Raw genomic sequence first — 24,284 nt, 5'->3', positions numbered from 1 at the left:
AAAGAGGAAATTATTATTAGTTACAAAACAATATGACATTCTGTAGTAAATTAAATGTGTCTTTGATAGCTGCAATAGAGCGCCGAAAAAGCCATACACAAACAAAAGAGTAGGTGGGCCTATAATAGTTCATGGGAGGAAACAACACACCCAAAGGAGGGACAAATAGCAATGTTTCACCAATGAGAATCAAGCATTGGCATAGCCAATAGGTCTTGCCTTTGGGACTTTATAAGTGTTAAGTTATCCAGCACAATATCCTTGGTGCAATAACATTAACTGTTGCATGGCTAAACACTTATAAGGTCCCAAAGGCGAGACCTATTGGCTGTGCCAATGCTTGTTCTCTGCTGTCTGTGTGGCTTAACACCTCTGCACAGAAGGCACACCGCTGCCTCTAGGATGAAAGAGATGGATACGGTTACCTGTTTGTGTGCTTGCTGTGGTCATTGCTGTTGTCAGGCACAAGTAGGCCACGTCCACTATGTGGCCATCGGCTCCGCAGGTCTTGTTTATGCACTTGCCATCCAAGCCTGTTGTAGTGTAGATCACTTCGTTGTATTTATACACCTTTCCGTCGTATACACAGAAGCAGGCTGCAAAGAGCAAAGGCAACAATCAGGATGCTTACTGCCAGCAGACAGCATTTAGAATCATGAAATGCCAATTACTCTAACGGATTCTAACTTATTCTGTCATTTAAGGTCACACCATGAACTCAATAATAACAGGTCACTTGGAAAGAGGGAAGAGGGGTCAGTGCCCACGATGGCACGGATAGAACACCTACACATTTGACCACCTACCTCGAATATCATATGCACACATTATTCCTTTCATTGTACAGTTGCTGAAAGAAAACAAACACAAGCGTTAATCTACCATTCCTTGTAAATCCCAGTATCAAGAAACTCAGAGTTTGCCTTTCGTAAAACAAATACAGAAAAGAAGCTGTCCTGTGGCCAGAACATCCAGTCAGATGGCCCCATTCTGAAGAGACTCGTCGTGCTCAATCTTGACATCATAAACTGTACACTTACTGCACTTTTTCCTAGGTGAGGATACCATCACCTGAGAATAATGGATGAAGGGAAAAAAATAATTTAAGCAGTGAAAAGGTTAACACAAGCGGCGCCCAGGAGAGGTAGGAAACTAACAGAAGGCTTGTTCTGGCATGACTGTACTGAAAAGGGTTAGTAGCTTTGAAAAGCCTTTGGCTGGCAGTTCTAATTATGGGCCTGATTTTTCCCAAAAGATGCAGTGCGCCCAGTATCGACAAGGAGTCCTTGTGGAAAGGTGCGGTTTTCCCCACCACACAGAGACGATTTAAGGCATGGGCAAAGTGGGCTATGTCCCATGGCCACAGCCTTTCAGCGGGCCCCCTGATAGAGCCAGCTCTGTTCTGCATAGATCTTGCCCCGATGACCTTGAATAATTTTAAACAGATGATTTAAAATACCGTTTTGCTTAAATGTGTTTTTAATGTGTGTGATTTGTGAGAATACATTACTGACATTTTGCAGTAAAATGTGTTTATGTTTCATGCAGCATCCATCACAAATGTTTATTTTAGATCAAAAAATATATGAGACATGGGAGGGGGTCACATAGATTCTTTGCACTAATATTAGTTAGCTGCTGCTGTGTTACAATATTGAAAACGTGTCACCATTATTTAATATTAGAGGTAAACACATTTAGAATGTGCACCATTGTGTCTGAGCACTGTCAAAGAAATGGATGGAATTGGATCATAATTTCAAAGCTGTTCTGAAAAGGGGGCCCCCAAAATACAATTGGCCCAGGGCCCGCAAAATCCTTAAGATGTCCTTGCTACCACAGCATGTCTTCATATCAAGGCAATGGGATGGTATGGGGCTATGAGGTCCGAGGGCTGTGCCACACACACTCACTGGAGGCCCTGGGCTGTAGCTCAGAGCCCCTTTACTGCAGCTGCAGGTGGTGCAGTGCAAGGGCAGACCGATGTCAAGGCTCTATCGGCCCAGACCTCTGATTTGCCTGGCACAACAACTTCAATACATACAATACACTCTAACCTCAGCAGGTGGGGCTAAGGGGCAAGCCAGCCTCCACTCCACTATGAATCCACAAAAGAAGACTGCCCTTAGATTGTGTTCCTAAAGGAATCTACCGAGTTAGAGGGAGATGCGTTGCCAATGAGAGCATCTCATAAAAAGTTACGGACTGGCCTCACACACCGCCCCGTGTCATGCTTCATCATCGGCTGTCCTTGCCCCCTAAAAACTTGATTTGATAGAGGGCGGGCATACACCTGGAGACAGTGATGCATTTCTAAGTCTAAGTGATGGCCGTGGGGGGAGTGAAAAAGTGTATTAAAAACCATTACCCTTGTCCATATCCTACGTTTATTCAGGGACCAAAGGTACGGTAGTTAAAAGAAGTGGTCGGTGATATGGGACATTAATCTCCCTTCATCGTGTTATAAAGGGTCAACATGTTTCTGCTAAAGTGTCCCCGAAGGGTACGGAGCATTCTTCAATACCAAAGGGGAGGTTATTACCCAGAGGTCCACTTCCCGGCACCTAGTGTCAGAAAAATGGACCTGCTACTACTGTGTGAAGGGGCTGTGAATTACAAGTACCCCTCTTGGTGTAGTAACCTAATGAGTGACTCTGTACAAAAAGGAAACAGGTTCTCCCTGGACTGGAACAGGCATCCTAGGACAGGATTCAGGGTGTTTACTCCTCATCAGCCTGACTCATCATCAGCCTGGCTAGTTTGACACCAGTAGCATGAAGAGCACAGGACCCACGTCTGTGCATACCAGTTGTGGAGTAGGTTATCCACAACCCCCTGAATTTGTCTGATCAATTAGTTTTGAAGGTTGAGCTACACAAAACTGCGCGAGCCACAAGCTAACCACTCTTTCTGCCCTTTGGAAATCTCCTTTGATTTAAGTTAACCAGTGATGCTTTGCTTTAACCCCAATGAGACTCAGTTGAACTGTAGAACAGTTAAATACTTTGAAATAGTGGCCAAAAAACTAAATGAAATAACACAAGGACGTGAAAAACAAACCGCACCAGGAGAATACTAGCCTTCCTAAACGGCCCTCACAAAAACTTTTAAGACTGCTGAGCGAAAACTAAACACACCAGGGGAACAGAGATCCATGCAACAGCCTTATAACTACAAGAACTATAAATAACAATAGCCGTGACCAACAGGAAGTCCTACTAATTGATTATAGACTCCTTATGATTTTACTAATGTGCAATATCTTTTTGTCTGGAAAAGTTTTATACAGTCAAAAGACTTTTTATCTTTGTGTAATATTGTGAGTTGTTATTAACTGTGCAATAAACAAATTCAGATTTAAGTTAACCAGTGTGTGATAAGTAATATAAAGTAGTCAAATTTCATTTTGATTTAATATATTTTTCCTTACACAAGCTGGTCAGGTGTATAGATATCATGCTCCACGCTGGGCAACACCCCATACCAATAAACTATGTTAGACTATGGTGAGCAGAATGTTCTCATACACTAATCGGATGTGGTATCATTTATTTTTGGGGAGTTTTATATAACGCAAACTAGACCCGGAGGTATCAGAGAGCACCAGTTACATTATATACTCACACATTCATTTTTGTTAGGCACGGGTAGATTAAGTGATTTGCCCAGAACCACAGAATGTTGAGCGTCCCCGCTCTGACTCTAACCCGGTTCTCCATCTCTGAGGTCAACCGCCCTAGAAGTTTTGCCACATTCTCTCCCGAGCAGTCACCCTGCATTCTGTCAAATGGCAAGTAGGCTACCACCACTAATATGGTGAACAAATACAAATGTGTTGCCCTGATTATAAATTGGCCTTCGCGGATGTGATGATTATTACAACTAACAAAAATCCATCAGTTTACTGTTTGAAATGTATTGAATGTGAAAATGATTGAATATCAGATTTTCGTGCTTACCGCAGGAGGTCCGACACTTAGGGCCAAATGTATGAAAATGCAACTGTGCATTTCCTAAATAGCGACTCCATTAGAATTGCTTTTTAGGAAATGCTAAATTATATGTATGAAATTAACAATTTCCTTAAAGCGATTCCTAAGGAGTAGGACTCGCTATTTCACACCAATGGACTGGCTTTGCATTTCTAAAATAGTGATTTCCTATTAGGAAATCGGTATTTTGGTAATGCAAAACCAATGACGGCTGTGGGCATAAAGCTCTCCGTAATGCACCCCAAAAATAGTGGTTCACATGTAGAGCACACATATGCCCTAAGGGCATATGTGTGCTCTATTGCACTTTAAAAAAATCATCTTTGGGGGATTTTTATTAATTGCACTTGGTTACCATCAACTTGAGTAAATGTTAATTTTCTTTCCAAAATGCTCATTTTGCATTTAGGAAATGCTTTGTACATATGCTAAGAAATCACAAATTGGAAAACCATATTTGCAATTTCCTATTTAGGGAATCGCAAAATGTGATTTCAAATGGGTAGAAATTGCATTTTGCAACTCCCTAAAGGCCTTTGTACATAGAAAAAAGCTGTATTGCATTTCTTAACAGGCCAAACTTGCGATTCGGCTGGTAAGAAATGCAAAAGGGCTTTGTAAATCTGGCCTTAAATGCATTTTTTCAATTTGCACATATTTACCATCTACTTTAAGTTAATGGTAATTTCAATTCCTAAATGCCCAATTCGCATTTAGGAAATGCTTTGTACATGTGCTTTGGGATTTGCAAATAGGTAATCCCTATTTGCGATTCCCTAAATCGTATTTGCGATTTCCACCAGGTAGAAATCACAAATTGAGAACATGATTTGGCCTTTTCACATAGGAAAAGGCCATTTAGCATTTCTTAATGGGCTGAATTAGCGACCCATTAAGAAATGCTAAATGGCTTCGTTCATCTGGCCCTTGGTGTCCATTGAAAAATGCAGTCCTAAATTGATCCACAGTCTACCATGATCAAAAGCTCTACTTTTTATGGGGTGCAGGGCATCTTTAGAGGATCATTCAAATGAATTGATTCCATAAACACTTCTCAGGCACATGACAACAGACTTGATGGGCTTAGGTACATACCAGGCCTGACAGCTTTCACAGAGATCCACCTTTTCGCCAAGCTCGTAGCGGTTCCCTTCGTCATCGTAACAGCCACATATTTCCACACACTGCTTTTTATCTTCATCGTAATATGGTCTTTCTTCTGGGCACTTAGGATAGCATCCTAGAAAAGGATTTTGAAGTCATTTTAAGCATTGAGGCATACTTCATCCTGTAAACTGTTACGGACGCCAAGGCAATTGAGAAAAGGAACTTGCATAAAACTATGGGACATATTATCAAGACAGGCGATAAAATCATCGCCGTTAATATGGCCCTTTGTTTTTCTAATTTTCTTATTCTCCATTGAGTACACCTTTTGTAATGTGAATATGTGCATCTATTCCCTGTCCTTTTTACTGCCATGGCTTGTAAGGTAATGCAGAATCTTGAGCATTCATTGCCTGAGGATGGACAGTTAGATGAGCGGAGAGAGGGTAGCTGAGCAAGTTAGATTCTGCTCATGGTGGGATGGCCTTCTCTCGTGCCTGCAAACAGTGTCCTGTATGAACAGCACCCTTTTTCCATGCTTAACATCTTTTGTTCATTTGAACCTTTTGGCATGTCCTCACATGTCCTGATGCCTGCTTCACCCAGAAACCCTGAAGCTGCACTGATAACAAAGGTGCATTGAGATTCAACATTTATTGATAGATTTCTGTTGTGTTTTAAGTTAAAAGGGCCTGGAAAGTGACAGATTTATCCCTGGTGAAAGGGGCCAGTGTTCTCTGTTGTTCTCTATCTTAGGTGTGGGATTTGTGATAGACTGATGGATATAACTGCGCAAATTGATATCATTGTCTCATGTTTGAGATGTTGGCATCTCCTGTAAATAGATAAGGCTGGGCTGTAGCAGAAGCCAGAGAAGTGATGCTTGGACCACTTTGCATTTTGTTTAGAACTCAAGAGCCACATCTTGATGAGTTCCACCCAATTAGCACAGAGCCAATCACCTAATATTGTGCACCCAAGGAATCCAACGTTTCTACTCATAACTCTGAATTTCTGTGAGTTAATGCAAGAATTTTAGACAGAACAAGCCTAAAAGGGAAAGAGGCAATCTCTGCTCACCTTTACCAACTAGTTCTGCACCATCTTGATAACCAGAGTTGAATACTTACCTTATTAAAGAACACTACATCACAATGTATTAACCGCCCACAGCACTCTTAATCCTCCTATCGCTCATTGGCGTTATGCTTGTCTTTGACGCTGTACAGCATTCCTCTTACTTTTGGCTAGGCTTGCATCATAGAAATAGCATATACATACATACAGACATATAGATTACCTGGGAGAAATAATGAGTTTTATGTAGGAACTTAAGATGTCTAAGATGAACAAGAGACATTCACTCAGCTCTGAGTTGAGGCAGTGAGCCTCATCATGAAATTACAGCAGATATACTGAGTGGCTTATCATGCAGCTGGAGCTTGCTTTCTTTTGTTTGCAAGGCTACAATGTAAGTTTAGGCTTTTCTAGTGATAGGGGACCTAGGCCCAGGTACAAATCATGGTTTCAGGATGATGGGGCCCGACAGCACGTTGACTGAACAGTGTTGATTTACTTTGTGGTTTTGGGAGCCTCGTGACTGATTATGGCTTTGGGACAGCGATCCTTCGACCTGGGCCTAATTGTAGAGATTTTATGTGTATGGAGTCTAGGGACTACGTAATAAACATTATGTGTGGACTCTATATGCTGACAAACATTTATTTTTGATTTTATTTCAGATGCCTGTGTTTTATTTTACTCTGCAAGGGAGGGAGGAGTACTACTGTGTATACATAAACTTTTCCTCTGCTTTTCTCATTCTTGGGAGGTCAAGTGGAATGATGGACCTATGACAGGGGGAGAACTGACAGTTGCATGGGTGGAGAGTAGATGTTGCTCTGTTGTGATACGCTTTCTACATAGTTGTAACCTAATTCCTAAATAAAATGAGTTTGTTGTCTGCACCTGGGCATATTCTGACCAGTTCTGCTGGTTCAGGGGGCATAACACCCTTGGTTGATTTTTTTCACTATCATCCTTAAAGATCTGTCCTTTCTGAGCATGCAAATCTAGGAAGAAGTGTTATGAGTCAGCTGTACAATTGCCATTTGCAACTATTGATACACAATTTGTACACTGTGTGACTGGCAAATGGGAATGTAACTTATAATGCAACCCATCCCCCGTGAATGGCTACAAATGTAAAGATGGAGTTCTGAAAGAGACAGCATTAAAATAGGGTCAGTAACTAATTATTGATTCGAAAACACAATTTCAATCACAGACCATAGATAAATATCTTTTACGAATCAGAAAGAATGTTATGATATGTAAAAGGGCTTTTGTACATTGTAAAAAGCCTTTCTGAAGTCGCAAACTTGTTTGCAAATTGCAGGGTGTGTACCCTCAAAGGGCTTTGTAGATCTGGCCTTCATATGCCCGTTTTCGTGTTTTTATGGGGGTATTAGAGGGAGGTAACATTACAGGGAACTTTTGTTCTTGCTTCCTTCAGCAGGAGTGCAGTGAAATATAGTTCAGGAAAACAGGAAGTCCTGTATGAAAGAATGAAGGATGACATTAAAACACCTCCATTACTTAATAAGTGCAGATTCCTCCCCAATTTGGGTGTTTTGTTAAAGCTGTGACGATAGTTCTATTTTCAGGTTAATATCATCACTTGCTTTGAAGAGTGGTGAATAAGAATTCAGTTTTGGGAGGAAATTAGGGGGCATATTACCAAGCAATAGCGATAAAGACAAAAATTTACCGCAGAGCTGCGGCGATTTTTACCGCAAATAAACCTTGGTATTACCAAGGTTTATCGCAAATGCGATAAAAATCACCGCAATGCATGAATATCGCTGAAAAGTCATCGATATTCATGCAATACCGAGCTAATGCTCTTAGCCATGTTATCCACCTCCCATTGGATAACATGGCTAAGAACTGCTCAGGGCAGGTGTTAGCTTTGGGAGATATTCGCGCTTAGCATGAATATCTCCAAAAGTTGGTAATAGGAGATAGCGATGTTAGCGACTGTTTTCAGTCGCTAACATCTTGGCACGCCCACTTTGCATGGCATTAGTGATAAATATCACTGACATGCAAAGTGGGGCCCATGATAGTCGCTATCTCTTACTAGCTGTCACTAACTGGTGTTAGCGACAGCTAGGTAATAGGGAGATAATTTTATCTCCGCTTTCTTGGCTTTCAAAGCCAAAAAAGCGGAGATAAACCCCCTTGATAATATGCCCCGCGGTCTAGTGGTTAGCTGTCGAATTAGGAACCTCAGGACCTGGGATCTAACTTAGCCCCAGTGCTTGACTAATTGAATGGTGAATCTTGGCCAGCCGCGGCCGCTGCAGGTAAGAGCGGTGGGGCGGAGGGGCCAACTGGGGAGGGGGGATTTGAGAGACGACCACAAGGGAAAATTAAATAAATCATTATTTTTTCCTTGTGGTCGTCTCTCGAAATCCACCCCACCACCCCAGCCGGCCCCACCGCTCTTACCTCCAGCGGGCGCGGCTGCATATGTCTTAATCTTCTTTTTCCTAAAATGAGAAATATGTGTGACATGTATGCAATGCATTGTCCTCTTCACATGAGTAAACCCCCAACTTGCTTAGGTTTGTGCTAAATAAGTATGATTGTACACATATATTAATCCATCGAGTCCACACCCATTCATCAGTTCCATCTCCCTCGCCAAGAATCACGTCTGGAAGACGTGAAAGATCACTCCCATTCCCATTGGCTCCTACACCCCTTTCTGCACAGTCAATGGCAGAGATGACATTATAATTAGAAGCAATATGCAGACCAGGCAGACATTTCTGCAACAGTTATGATATGGACCACAAATGGAGATGGAACTAATGGCACGGCAGGGTATGCTGGCATAATGGATAGCTAGCCCTTGCGCCCAGTAATCACAACATGCACCTGAAGTGTCACGTATTTAAATCACCTGTCCAACCATTTAGGCTTTAACATGTCCATCCTACTATCCTGCTGTCTTTGTCCATTCGTCTGTCAAGCACTCATAATAAGTGAGTATATTTCTTCGCTTCTTTCGGTTACTCTGCTTTTGTTTTTCCAGAGCACCCCCCTCCTCGCTTAGCAAGCACTAGACACGCGTCTCTCAGCAAACATATCACCATCAGTCAGATGCCCACGTCTAATGGCGGTGCCACGCGGCCGAGTCAGTGGGCATCCTATGTGACACCTGCGCTTTCCTACGATTTCTCTCACCTTCCAGTGCTGGCAATACATACAAGCACTCCCCAGTGGGGTTCCGACAGGTCTTCAAGCAGGGGGCGCCGCAGGGCTGGTAGTGCCAGTCGCAACCCTCATGTTTGTTAAAATAATCACAGAACAAGGCTGGGGAGAGTGGAAAGATCAAAAACAGAATAAGACGACCATTTTAAATAACGCATACAGAAATAGCCCATCTTAGGGAATGCTGTGGTGTTTTTAATATGTCACTGGCACAGTACAAAAAAACATTTGCATTAAGAAGACTCAGTCACAAAATGTGTTAATCATTACATCATCCACAGTTTCTTTGATTGCACCTGTAAAAACCAACATTCTACTTTTAGCAGTTGTCTTCTTTGATGCCCAGTAACAGAAATATGAGCAGGCGCCCAATTACACACTGGGCTCACGATCTAAGTGAGTCAGTGCACACTTTCATTTGGAATATATAACGTTACAGCGCATGCAATTACAACTCATGCTTTTACAATGTAGTCTTTACATCGCAACTACAATAACATTGCATGATTTTACAACGCATGCCATTACAAAGCATTTTTTTAAACTACCACTATAAGGCATTCCATTACAACACATACCATTATAACGCATACCAATACAACGCATAATACTTTTAGGGAAACAGCAGGGTAAGTGTTGGATAGTGTAAGGGTAAACATTACTATTCCCAAGTACCCAAAAACCCATACCCCCCTAATACTAAACACATCTCCATTATTTACCTTATTATGTGTTGAAATGACATTAGCTGTAATGGTATGCGTTGTAATGACATGCGTTGTAGTGACATGCATTGCAATGGCATGCATTGTTTTGGCATGCGATGTAAAGGCAGTTTGTTGTAACAGTTGCGTTGTAAAGGCAGGGTGTTGTAACAGTTGGGTTGTAAAGGCAGGGTGTTGTAATGACTGTGTTGAAATGGATGGTTTCCATTTATTTGGTGCATTCACTGCAGATCAGCTCCATGCGCCCGATTACAGAAGATGCTCTTTCTCCAATGCAGCCTTGCAGGGAGCGAGGGCTGCAGTGAAGGTCAGCAGGATGTCTCCTGAACCAAAGGCATACTTTTCACTACAAGCCAAGCCAAACTAGCTTTGGTGGGGCAGATAGGATGGTAGGAGTAAGGAAGCCCACAGATATTCTTTTCAAATGGAGTCATCATGAGGACTGCAGGCGGTGATTTATTAACTCTATGCCACTTTCGCTAGACCACACAGTCTCTTCACCTCTGCGCCCTTATCGAAGATTTGCGAGGGGAAGGGCATTTTCTAAGTTGCGTGAGGCCACATTCTACGTTCAAATGAAGGAACACATTTGTAACACTGCGCTGATTTGTAATGTGCACCCCATAAATGGTATTAGAGAATAGACTGCACAAGTGTTTGCAAGCCTTCGGAAATGTGGAAGTGCGCTGATGGTCCAACAACAGGACGCAAACTCCTGGTGAGCTCAATGCCCACTTCTGTATCTATAATCTGGCCAGAGGTCCCACTGGATTTGTTCCACAAGTCAGCTTGTTGTGAATATGCAAATACGATTTGCATGATGCATTCAACTGTTCAACCTACCCGCTAGAATTTTTTTTCCTGTCTTCTCCAAGCTACCACTTCCTTCATTTTCTAATAAATCTATATATCTGAATCCAGTGCTTCTTCACTAATGTGCGAATGCAAAGATGTTGTTTCTTGTTGCCTACAGCCTTTACTTTACGAAGACTACAGGGGATAGGGTTACTCTTTAGAAATACCTGAATGGAAGTCCTAACGCTTTAATCTGGGCACCAACCAAAATGATTGAAAACAGGTAAAGTTAGGAAGACCCGGGGCTCTAGTTATCTTTACTTCCTTCTAGGGTAAACATGTTTCAGCCACTTATATTCCCAACTGCTCATGGCTTTTGTCAGGACCGATTATACTACCGCAATCCACATCTATTCCATAATGCTAACGTAACTGGTTAATTCCCCATACGAATGTCAAGCACACCTAAACTACCTACTAAGGGGCCCATTAGGATGGCGGGCAGACTTTGTCCGCCCGCCATCCTATCATGAAATGGGACCGCCCGCCATAAAGGCGGCGGTCCCGTGGGGGCCATTAGGATGCACAAGCCACAGTGGCGGGCGCATCCTACATTCCTGTCATTGTGGCCACAATGCCAGTAAGGCATCTCATGCACTTCCATGCACAACATGGCAGGCACCGCGCTGTGCCTGCCATGTTGTGCATGGAACTGCAGAGGGTACCATAGGTACCCCCCATGTGCACCCCCTATTCCCCCACCCCACAACGGGCCCCCACAAGCAATCCCCGCATGCCTTTCGTGGCGGAAAGACATGTTTCCGCCCCATCCGAATATGGCTGGCGGTGTCTAACAGACACCGCCACCATATTAAACTCTTTTACGCCCGGTCAACTTGTTAACTGGGCGGAGAAGCGGCGGACGGTCTTTCCGTCTGCCGCGGTCACACTGCCATAGTAATATGGCGGGGGAAATGGGTGGCGGGCGGGGAAGGATCTTGGGCAGATCGCCACAGCCATGCGGGCGGGGGCGATCCGCCCGAGATCCTAACGGGCCCCTAAGTGTCTGTAAATGGGTGTATATTAAGGCACTCAATATTTCTTCATAGGTAGACGCAGGAGAGGCGTGCCTGTTGTCACACATGCTCCAAGGTCTCTGCCAGCGCAGCTAAAATATCTACGTCCATCCATTACACATTTATTGCTTTTTATGATATGAAAAGATTCTATGCATCTTGCAGAAATATTGTTGCAAGAGGAATAAGCATAGCATGCTAGAATCACCATAGATGGTCTATTTATTATTAGAACATTGGAATGTGGAGCACTCCATTGAAGACAATGGAGTGCACCATGCTTTTACGGGCTGGTAAACGTCCGCAGAGCAACATTCCAATGTTGTTTTCACAAAGGCCTCTCGGAGCCGAGGAGATTACAACCCCCTCGGGCTCTGAGAGGCCTTTGTTTTATTTGTTAGAACATTCTGCCCTCTAGTCGCAGAATGTTCTAGTAGCCTTTTGACCCTTTGTAGCTGGGCTATACTGGCTATTCAAGTCCTGCTCCCTTGTTCGAGGCCCTCGCCTTTAGCTTGGGCCTTTAACACTGGAGCGGGCCTTTAATAGCCAGTATAGTCCGCTACGGTGGGCTATAAGGCTATAATAAACACCTGTCAGTGCTGAAGTCTTTAAAGATGTAAACAGTACTTTTCACTACATTGGGAAATGCACACATTTAACATTTGTGTTTCAATTTTAGAGATAGGTCATATTCAAATATTTCAAAAAGTAATGTCATGTCAAAGTTTAGGAAAAGAAGCATTAATGCATTACAAAAGCAATATTTATGGCATCACTAGTCATAGTTTCATTGCCCTCAAAAGGATGAAAGGCTACGTGGATCATGCCAGGTTCCAGAAGATGTGTCGGTTACGCTGTAAGTTCTATTGAAAGTCCATTGATCCCCTGAACAGTTTGTTGAGAGAATTGGCGAGCTGCCTTGCTCAAACAAATAAAAAAATCAGTTGAGTGATACAGAGTCCTTAGCACTGTGTAATCACTGTCATTAATGACACAGACGAATGCTGAATTAAATTGAAATAGTATGTGTAAAGCGCTTACTTCGGCTGAAGATGTGTTGAAGAGTCTATGGATATATGTCTGGTTACATAATTCTAATCAGAATTATAAGTAAAACCCTCCGAACCTCTTTTCCGAGATGAGATAGCCATTGTATTGAAACAAAAAGGACCAACTTTCTTAACTTTGCTAAATAAAGTATTGCTTTATATTTTGAAGATAAACTCATATTACAAATCCACAGTGATTTCCATACCTTACACAAATGTTATCTTTAATCAGAGTAGGCACTTCTGGCCACGAAGGTAATATTTGATAATGTTTATATGCCTTGTTTTTATTCATTATTCTATTTATGTTCTTGCGTTGGCTGGCCACACTGCCTTGAGGTTGTTTCCTAGCACTGGAAGTTGGATGTGACTAACAAGTTCTGAAGTAAGACACTGCATACGCTTGGTACATGCAACCTGGCAAATGATACCTAATTTGTACATCTGAACATTTAGAAGCACCTGGTGGACAAACCGGCCCAGGCGCACAAGCACCGTAGACTAATCTGCATGTCACTGGAAAATGGTGAATATATATTCATGCGTTGATCACTATATTGGCTGCTATTTATAACTTACTATGAATTATATACCCAGGGCTCCATGTGATATGGTATTTCCAGAGACAACTCTTACCACTGCTCTAACCGCAGGTGGCACAATTCCTTCCAGGGTCATTACAACAAAGGGTGCAGGAGAGGCCATGTATGTGAATATCTTCCTCCGAACATATATGTGGTGAGCAAGGCTATTCTACCCAAGCCCTGGGTCAAGCCCTGGGTCAAGCCCATAGTCAATTCCTAGTCATTCATGGTCAAGCCCTGTGTTATAAAATACATTGGTAAAATAATTGTCGACAAATCCTGGCAAATGCTGACAAATTCTGACAAATGCACAAATGCGGTTATCACATGGTGAGTTGTGTTGCCTCAGTGAAAATGTTTCAAAGGTGGGAGAGAAAGGACGATATTTCACTGTCTTTGGATGGAATTCCAAGAACTTTTGACACACTCGTGAATTTTGATAATGTAGGCAGGAGCATGACACAACTACTCCCAGAAGAAACTTTGAGAGAGCGTTGTGCTTGTGCTCCTGTTTGTGATTCCCTTCCTCCTTCTTCCCCTATATTGCCTGGTGTTGCTCATTTGTTTTGCAAGGTAGGTGTGTGGTACTCACGGCATATTTCAGGGCTTCTCCAGTAGACACAAACTCCAGTGTCGCTGCAGGCCTGGGCGTAGGCAGCTACCGCAGTGCAGAAGCATTCACAGTCTCCGCCGCTGTCGCAGGCACAGGCGTCACCCACACATATATCATAGTATGGGACTGGGTCGATCTGGCCCAGGATGAGAGAAGCACTTATTAGCCCGCATTGATGTTTTTACTTATACATTGTTAATTGTTTATTCACAGTACAAAATGTAGCCCATTGGGTCCTTGGCCAATGCCAAAACACAGAAAACACTCAACAAACACGCACACACACACCCTCCCTCACACACACACATATATATAAATATACATATTGATGTGTCTGTGTATGTGTGTGCATATATGCATATTTTTTTATATATATATATATATAAATGTACATATATATTATATATATGTATATACATGCATATATATAAATATATGTATATATATATATATATATATATGTATATATATATATATATATATATATATATATATATATTTATATATATATATATATATATATATATATATATATATATATATATATATATATATATATATATATATATATATATATAACAATTGTCAGGAATCAGCAGTTGAGTTATCTTAGCAGTGGGCTGGTAGGTTAACATTGACGAACCTTTGGCTACGTCTGTCTCAATCGTGTTCTAGCTACTATAAGCTAAATGACAAGAAGACATGAATTACTATGACTGCTGTTTCCCAATGTTCGCTTGTTATGTCTGATTCTGTTGTTTCAGACGTGTGACTGGTTAAGTATTAGAAATGCACACTTTTAGGTTTTTATAGGCTGAATACCAATGCACATTGCATTACTTTAAACATATGTAGACACACATACCTGAATTCTGAGTCTTGTGGGGAAACACTAAGTGGCTTATTTACAATCTCCTTGTACCACCGGTGCGTCACTTTTTCCAATATTAAAAGTGATGCACCGGAGGCGCAAGTGGCTTGTAAGTAAGTCTCTATGTATCTAGTCAGTCCTTTTACTTTAATAAACTCTAAGCCAGCGACTACTGTGAAGGTTGAGAGTCAAAAGCCCTTCCTCCAGGACCGAAGCCTCGTTTATCATATTTATTTCTCGGTACTCTGTCTATCTCTGCCACTATCATTTTCTGATTTATTCCAAGTTTTACTCTGAATCGACATTTTACCCCCCTCCCCACCAATAATTCAAGTTGGAGCAATGCACCTGAATAAAACTCCATGTAGTCCCTGAACCAAGTGGGCATGAGCAAATGGCAGGGCAGATTCGCGCTATCTATAGCATGTATAGCATATTTGTCACATCAGTTCTTTCTCTGTAAACTGTCATACTGTCATGGCTTAGTTGCTTCCTAATTTTTGTATCTCATGGGACCCGAAATTACAGCTTTGTATCCCACTGCCCACCTCCCCCTACAAATGGCTGTATCTGATAACGGCCCCAAAGCAGAGTGAAAGGCGATGATTTTCTATACATTTTAACATTTTACCGTTTCCAAGCACAGTTGCTTAGTTTTAATATCTGTTTTGCTGCTATGAGACACTCGCCCTTGTTTAGCGAGATGATCATTAGTTGGAGATGTTTCTTACATATTGTTACAATTGCAAACACAAAACAAAAAACATACAAAATGTACCAAAATGCAAAGTGAGCTGTTTGGCGCAAATCAAAAAGCAGGGTAAATTCTCGTAATTAGATTAATCTCTCTAGCTCCAAGAAAATCAAGGACAGAAATGAAGGCAGTCACCCTTCTTTGACAAAGACCCTCACTTGAGAGCTGTACCCAAGGTTCGAGTCGGGGTACTACGTGGGTGGACATTATCCCCCCACTTATTTTACCAGGAGCTGGATAACTGGAGCAAATGGAGCCACACATTCATTCTTTGGCCTTTCTGGGGCGAGATTGGGGCTCATTCAGAATGCTGCTCACGCACTGGCTTCTCTGATGCAATCACGTCTAAGGGGTGAGCGAGGGGAGGCAATAAGTCTGATGGTGCAAGCCACCTTTCGTGACGTCACTTCCTGTCGTGACGTCAGTGTCCCCCCACTTCTTTTTTTAGGACTTGTGCCCTGGCTGAACCTTACTAAAGTGGCGAATTAACCCTGATAGGGCACTGACTTTCTAAGGGTGGTGACGCGGTTAAGTACCTGGCGGTGGCAGTCAGAGAAGGTAACACTCAAGATTATGCTGCATTGCTTTTGGGCCCAGAATCTCCTGGGTGCATTGTCCGCACAGGGCACTGGAGGGTGGGGCACATCCCCGCAGGAGGCGGAGAACTTCCAGCTGTTGCCAAATTCGGCCACGTCTTCGACCACAGAGTGGCTTCGGGTGGTGAAGTCATTCAAACTGTTCCCATCGAAGTTACCACAGAGGCCGCACACCGCACCCTAGGAGGTGAAGGGTTCAAAGTTAGAATTGTAAAAAGCATGAAATTCCCAGCTACTGTGCATGAGTATATTGCCCTCATACGTTGATAAAGACGTTTGGGGTTAATCAATACCCCAGGAATACATAGAGGCCAGTGGCGATACCTCCGCTAAGGCGGAGGAGCATTTCTCAACTGCTTCTCAGCAGTGATGTAAAGGAAACATAAAATGATAAGAACTCTCGCTATTATAATTTTATGTTTCTTCTGCTACAGCTTTGGCCAGCCAAACATTCATGCGCACTTCGCATCTTCTCCATGCAGGCTGAACATGCCCAGGCCCCCATTCCCTGCCTGAGCGTTGATCCAAGGCGCTATCACAACACTGCATTGCAGCATTGTGATTGGCTATTGGGGCTTCAGGAAGAAGAGGACAGAGGAGATGCGGCAGCCGGCCCTCACAGGTAAGTGTTTTTAAACCCTCCCACCCCCACTTTCCGCCCCCTCCCCTGCCTCACCCTCGTCCGGTAGCAGCTGCTACTGATAGATACACATTTTCAATGTTGGTTTCTGGGGCTAACGCTACAGTGTGGAAGGAATTTTCGGTAAAGTAATCAACGAACAATACATAGATTCTATGCTTCTTCTTTAGAGTTTCCCAAGGAGTGGCTGGAGTATAATTTATCTAGAACTCATTATGAATGACCCACCGATCTAGTGCCATAATCTATATTCTTTGTCTGAGTATACCGTATACCGCATTGTTTTATCATGCTTTCGGTCATTTTGAATAAATTGCTCTTAATCCTAAATGTCTGAAGTAACCACTCCACATATGCTGTGGAATTTGGGCTAATTTCGAGTTTGGCAGGTGGAGGTAAGTCTGTAGGAGTGGCTGTGTACTTTACTCCCAGCATATGGATAGTGCTTGCTTCACCAAATTTGAATTGTCTGCCAGCCAGGTGCACAACTCTAAACATGGGCAAGAGCAGCCATTACGGCTTGTGATTCTGTTTTTGAAAAAGCAAAAACGTATGACCCCCCACAACATGGAAATTTTTATGCCCCTTGACATTGTAGGAGAGTAAAAACTGACCATTGACTGCCCAATCAATCTAAACCAGGTATGCATTCAAATTGCTTAAATGTCCAACAGCCCTTACTCCATCAGGCTGTTGGATAGTATGTCACAGTATGTCAACGAAAGAGACAGTGGGGCATAATTACAAGTACTTTTCACCACAAGAACGTTACTTTTTCCAACGTTCCTGTGGCGGTAAGGGCTTCGCCTGTTTACAAAGCAGCGTAATGCCCTTATGCTTAGCATGAAATGGGTGGGCAGTGGGTGTTGCGGTGGGCGTTACACTGCAACACCCATTGATTTTGATGCTGCCCCCTATTTACAATGGTGGCGTAAATAGGAGGCAGTGCCAAATTAAGACCAGGGAAAACCTGGTCTTAACTTAGCGAAACGAGGAGAAATGCTTTATTTATCCTCGTTTTTGCTTTTCCCATGCGTGTTGCCTTGTGCTTCACACATGTAAAGAGCAACATGCTTTGGATTGTTTATGTTCAGGAAGGTGACCTTCCTGCACATAAACAATCTTTAAAAAACGGTATTTTGTAACTTCCATGCGTGCTGCATTAAGCAGCATACTTAGAAGTGACAAAAAGGCATTTAAAAATAGTGTATGTGCAGGAAGGGACACAATCCTGCATATTAACAATCTTCCCCTGCACACAGACACCGTTGCACTATGGTACTAGGGTGCCTGCGTTGGCGCTAGGCTTCTAAGTGTAACGCCAGGGCAGGGGAAAATGCAAGGCTGCACCATATTCTTGTAAATATGGTGCAGCCTTGCGTTTCTGAAGTGGTGGAGTGAGGCTTTAAGCCATGACGGCTAACGCCTCACTCCATCACTTCTTTGTACATATGCCCTAGAGTAGTCTCCTTTGTTGACATACTTAAGATTTGCCCAACTGTAAATCAGGTTGAGCTTACTTTAAGTTTGACAAAGAGGGTACTTGCAGTTCCTACAGAGGGCCCTCTATGCCAAACTCTAAATCAGCCTCTTTGCCTCAAGCACAAGCACTGTGTGCCACAACCCCATCATCATCTGTGTTTGATACAATTTGAGGCATTGCTACGAAATCTTTAATTTCTCATTATTCAATCGCTTTTTAATAAAAGATTTAAGAATACCACTCAGTTTGATAGTACCTGCACCATAGATGTTAACTGAAAGTCTCTAACCCCATTCAGTATCTCCCTCATTCCCATTCATCACGACTAACACACTACATCACTGCAAGTCACTGCTGTGGAGATCATTTGTTTCTGATTGTACTTTTTCGCCTGCAACCTGAAAGGAACTTGAAGGATGTTGGAGGACTTGGCTTCATCCTTCACTTCTAAGACACTGGTGAGCCCATCTCTTGGACTTCGTAAAACTCTGTTTCTATATTGTCATGCAAAGGTTGGGAATAATCAATGAGACATTCTACAAGGATCAATATCTCAGACCCATATCCAAAATAGTCAAACTTCACAAATATAAATATTTTTATTCCATCAGTCAAAATTAACTGACCAGTGTTTACCTTTTGACTGTGGTGCAATTTTAAATAGTTGTTCACCCTTGAGGACCCCTGCACTAAAAAATTACAGCATTGAGTGGATGTCTAATATTCTGACTGTCTCAAGGAACCGGCTTTCATTGTCAGTGAAGTTCTTTTTGCCAGACTTTTAGTCGTTCCTCCATTTAGAAAGCCCCACAAAGAGGACCGTAATACTTTCTTCGGGTCATTTGAAATGGGGATTCATCTATTCATTACTACATAGAAATAACGTGGGGCATATTATCAAGGGGGTTTATCTCCGCTTTTTTGGCTTTTAAAGCCAAGAAAGCGGAGATAAAATGATCTCCCTATTACCTAGCTGTCGCTAACAGCAGTTAGCGACAGCTAGTAGGTGATAGCGACCATCTTCGGCCCTGCTTTGCATGTCAGTGAAACTTATCACTAATGACATGCAAAGTGGGCGTGCCAAGATGTTAGCGACTGGAAACAGTCGCTAACATCGCTATCTCCTATTACCAACTTTTGGAGATATTTGCGCTAAGCGCGATTATCTCCAAAGGCTAACGCCTGCCCTTGAGCAGTTCTTAGCCATGTTATCCAATGGTAGGTGGATAACATGGCTAAGAGCATTAGCTCGGTAATGCATGAATATCGCTGACTTTTCAGCGATATTCATGCATTTCGGCCGATTTTTATCGCTTAGGAGATAAACCTTGATAATAGCAAGGTTCCTAAGCGATAAAAATCGCCGCAGCTCAGCGATAAAAATATTGCCGCTAAGCCAACATAGCGATAATTATCGCTAGTTGTTGGTAATATGCCCCATGGTTGTTTCCTTTGTAGTCTGTTAGCAGGTCTACAGTTCCACACTCTGTTAACTGATAGTTTTAGTCACAAAAAGCTACCTTACAATCTGTATGACTGCAAGTCAATCCCCCATTCCCATTGTGTCTGGCTGTAGCTAAATGTTTCTTGATCACTCAGTGTGTTATGAATGAATTCAACAATGTCTCTTTGGTATTAGCTCTGTGAGACTGTCTGTAAGCAGGTCAATGGCTCTACTGCTATTGTATCACCCTTGCTTGTTTAGCAAAGGCTGATCCGAATAAGGAGCTGGAGACCTGCCACTGCTGAATTATAACAACCCCAGGTCTACAAGACTCACCGTGAACGCTGTAGTGAGCTTGACAAAGATGGTAGTCTTCTTGTCCCACAAAAGGATCATTCCATTGCTTCCTTCCACCACCAGGTATATGCCCATGTATCGGATCTTGTAGGGGATGCGCTTTCCTATAGCCGTGTCAACCACTGAGAACTGTGCATCGCTAAATGTGAACCTGTAGCTCTAATCCAAAAGGAAAAATGAGAGGTTATTTTGAATGTAAGAAGCTCTGACTACCAGATGAAAGGTTAGACTACGATCTAAAAAAATAAATGAGAATCAGGCATTGCCATATTGAAGCTCCTTTGCCATATAAAAATTTAGCATAGATTAAGGGCACATAAACATACATTTTCTTATGAATATAGGGATTTTGGAGCCCCTATATAACACTGGAACTAATCATTTTATATACTATAGTGTGGTGGTAAAGAATGTAGTAGCTGTCCATAAATGCAGCCTTGAAATAAAAACATTAAGTACAGCATGATTTCATATTTAGTATCTCATTTGCTAAAGTGTAAAAGTGTTTGAACTAGAGTTTCACAACAGAAATCAGTACGCACACTGACGATGATAAATGTAGGGTTGAAACAAAAACGATTAAGCACATAAATATTTCACCATAATATCTACAGTTTAGCTCTTGAAATAGTGCTGCAATTGTGAAACTTAAACACATGGGTGAGGCTGCAAATAATAACAAAATAAAATGCAATTGTGTTAGTTTTATACGTTTTGATCATTCTGATACATGCAGCTGTGTACATATCTACAACTTAGAAATTAACAGGTTTATAATGTTTTTGCATTTAATATAACCTTTGCGCTAGAAGAAGCTTTTAACCTTTGAACCATGTGGAGTATTTTCAAATATAGTTAGCACCCTAACAAAAAATAAATACAGTTTTTAAATTGAAACAGCAAGCAGACTCAATTCTGGCATTCTGTGTATTTAGGGGCATATTAACCCATCCTGTGCTCATGACGAGCGATAAAAAACCCAGCTGGTAATGCAGCGATAAAACTTCAAGGATAGGGATATCCTTGTTGATAGCCCATGGTGGATTAGCCATGTAATCCACCTCCCATTGGATTACATGGCTAAGTCTGAAAATTAGCCGACGTAAAAAAGCCGCGTAAACCGTGGTTAGCGCGGATTTTTTGTCTCTAACGGGGTTAGCGAGAAGCTTGATAATAGGAGAAATGTCGCTTAGCATATCATTAGAGATGCAAAGGGAAGCGTAGTGAAAAAGGGTGCTGACATGTGACTTTGCATGTTAGCACCCTGTTGTTGATAGGGCGATATTTTTATCTCCGCTTCTTTGGCTATTGAAGACAAAAAAGCAGAGATGAAGCCCTGGTTAATACGCTCCTTACTTTTTACTCTAGAGACATTGTTTGGTTCGTGAACCATGTACCATGTACCAAAGGTTTGAGCTTAGATATTGATATGAATACTGAAACAATAAAATGTAACATACTTTTTATGTCTTTTGATTGCACAGTTTTTTAAATACTCTTATTTAACGCATGTAAATCCTTGCTTTGCTAACATTTCTAACCAAGGTGGTCAACCAGTATTGACCAGCCACCCTCACTGAATTTGGCCCTCAGCCAAGACCGGCATAGGATGGTTGAGAAGGTCAGGAGCTCTTCACGACCTACTGCGAATAGCCAAATAAGTGTAGGAGTCTTCAATGTTAATTACATTATTTTTAAATTGTTTAAAAAAAACTTGTGAAATTATTTTTGTCATTTATTTCTTAATAATACATTTTACAATTTTTTTAGGGTTTGCAAACCTTTTGGATTTACAAACTCTTAAACACTTGTGGGCCTTCCGCATCATTACAGGTGCACAAACCAAGACCAGGGCTTGAGAAACCGATAGGCATGGGCAACCAGGGTCCAACCCTTGAGCTAAATTTCATTTTTTTAAATTAAACACATGGTTGTTTTAGTCTTGTTGTATTTATTAAAAACCATAGTTACTTTTCTAATGTCCTGTGGAATATTTTTGTGAGCTGTTTTCCCTGCTTTCCTGCCAGACGTGTTACACAAATACTTTACACACAGTCTCTAAAGTTAAGCCTATCTGCTCTGTGCCAAGCTACCAGAGGGTGGGCACAGGTTAATTTAGTGTTTGCCTGCCTTTTACCCTGACTAGGATTGTGATTGCTGCTTGACCAGGGTTCATACCCCAGTCAACCAACAACCCAATTTCTAACATTGTTCATGATAGGTTGGTTGCTTCTCAGCATCGAGACCAGAAGGCTGCTAAGTTATTTAGCTATTTGATGTCTGTGGTCTCTGTAATGTGCTTGAGCCTAATGGCATGTCCCCATATAATATGATGACATACACAGGTAGGGGTTGTAGTTCAGCCATCAATTACATCTTCATCTCGAGAAACCTAGCCACTAGTATCTAAAGAGGAATGGGGTGGTTCCCAGAATGCGTTTTTAACAAATACAGTCTACTTGTAATTTTGCTTGTCTGTCCAACAATGAGGTACAATGAGCCAGTGGACTGTCAGGCCCAAACCCTAACTAAAGATAATGGATGTAGGCTAGCTTGGAAACATGAGCATATGAGGAGCATTTTTCACCAGATAGTTGCTGACTGTTCGAAGGTGGCGAATAGATGCCTCTCCATTAATCTCTATCCCTCCTTTATTCCCTCTTTTATTGTAGAGTGCCTTGTAACATTGTGTGTTGACATGAGGCACCTGCTCATGAAACCAACGAGGGCCCATTGAGGGAAAGAGAAAGCAAGGTTGGAAAGCGAATACCAGGTTGCGAAAAGCATTGCATTCCTCCCCAAGGAACAGGAACTAAATAGTATTCTGAAGAAGGGACAAAGAAACTTGCAAAGTTTCTGCAAACTCAAACATACTATGGCATTCTGACCGGTGATTTATTCTATCATATTTTCCAAAACACATTTGAAGGTTATGAACATCAGACCCAACGACTGGGCTTCTCATTTCACTAGGATTTGCTACCCCTTAATGGCAAAAATTATATTGATTATATTGCTCCAAGGTTGCCCAACTTTCACATCAATATGTCTTTTATGCTAGAAGAAGTGGCGGCAGCCAGCTATGGGGGCGGGGTGCGTGTAAATGGGGTCGAAAATATATAAATTAAATTCATGCTCAAATGTTATGTTATGTTATGTTACCCAATTTACAAAGCGCGGCGTATACCTGAGGTGTCTTGGCGCTGATTCTGTGAGAGATGGTGAGCAGGGTAATAGAACCTACTGATTTAAAATTCAAGTTGTTAGAAGTTCCCTAAACTGAAGCAAGGAAGGGGCAGATCTTTTTATGAGTGGCCGGAGGTGCCAGGATGTAACTGCTCTGACCACAAAGCGCTGCCACCTCATTTCGATTTTTTAAATCTAATGGAATTCATTCTATGCATGCCTGATGATCTTAGGCTTCTAGTTGGGGTGTAGTTGGGGTGTACCAATGGAAGGTTTCCTTCAAAAAGGTGGGCCCAGAATCATGTAGCGCTTTATAGGTTGAACAGAGGGCCTTGAAGTTATTTCTATATTTGACCTTCCGCCAGTGAAGGTCTTTGAGTGTGATGGAAACTGAATGATGCCTGGGTAGCTCTAGTAGAAGTCTGGCTGCAGAATTGTGGAGAACCTGCAATTTGTTTAAACACTGGACTTGCAAGGCCACGTAGGGCAGTTACAGTAGTCTTATTTTTGATAATACTAAGGTGGATATCACTGACTTTACTAACTGAGATAGGCAGAAAGATGAGTTTTTTTTAGCATTCTCAAGATGTTATATGAGGAGGAGAACACTGTATTGACTTGATTGCCTAGAAGTAGATGATCATTTATGATGACCCCCAGACATTTGGCTTTCCTGGTAGGACAGGAAGGGGTTCCATATCTGCAGGCCAGCAGGGAGCAGACCAGAAATT

At 42.0% G+C, this 24,284-nt stretch overlaps 1 protein-coding gene across 1 annotated transcript in view; it reads right to left on the bottom strand.

The window, feature by feature from the left end:
- LOC147733193 (mucin-5AC-like) overlaps nucleotides 1-24,284 on the bottom strand; it is a 245,804-nt gene that overhangs the window by 88,216 nt on the left and 133,304 nt on the right. The window contains exons 23-29 of the mRNA XM_086957733.1: nucleotides 20,347-20,526; nucleotides 16,384-16,623; nucleotides 14,202-14,358; nucleotides 9,354-9,482; nucleotides 5,088-5,232; nucleotides 807-850; nucleotides 426-596 (exon numbers count right to left, since the gene is read on the bottom strand). Of these exons, the coding sequence (XP_086813859.1) occupies nucleotides 426-596; nucleotides 807-850; nucleotides 5,088-5,232; nucleotides 9,354-9,482; nucleotides 14,202-14,358; nucleotides 16,384-16,623; nucleotides 20,347-20,526 (1,066 nt within the window). The remainder of the gene's footprint in view (nucleotides 1-425; nucleotides 597-806; nucleotides 851-5,087; nucleotides 5,233-9,353; nucleotides 9,483-14,201; nucleotides 14,359-16,383; nucleotides 16,624-20,346; nucleotides 20,527-24,284) is intronic.

Source organism: Lissotriton vulgaris, chromosome 2_1, assembly GCF_964263255.1.
Source record: "Lissotriton vulgaris chromosome 2_1, aLisVul1.2, whole genome shotgun sequence".
NCBI lineage: Eukaryota > Metazoa > Chordata > Amphibia > Caudata > Salamandridae > Lissotriton > Lissotriton vulgaris.
Note: the sequence above shows the minus strand (reverse complement) of the source record. Positions and strands in the feature narration are given on the sequence as shown.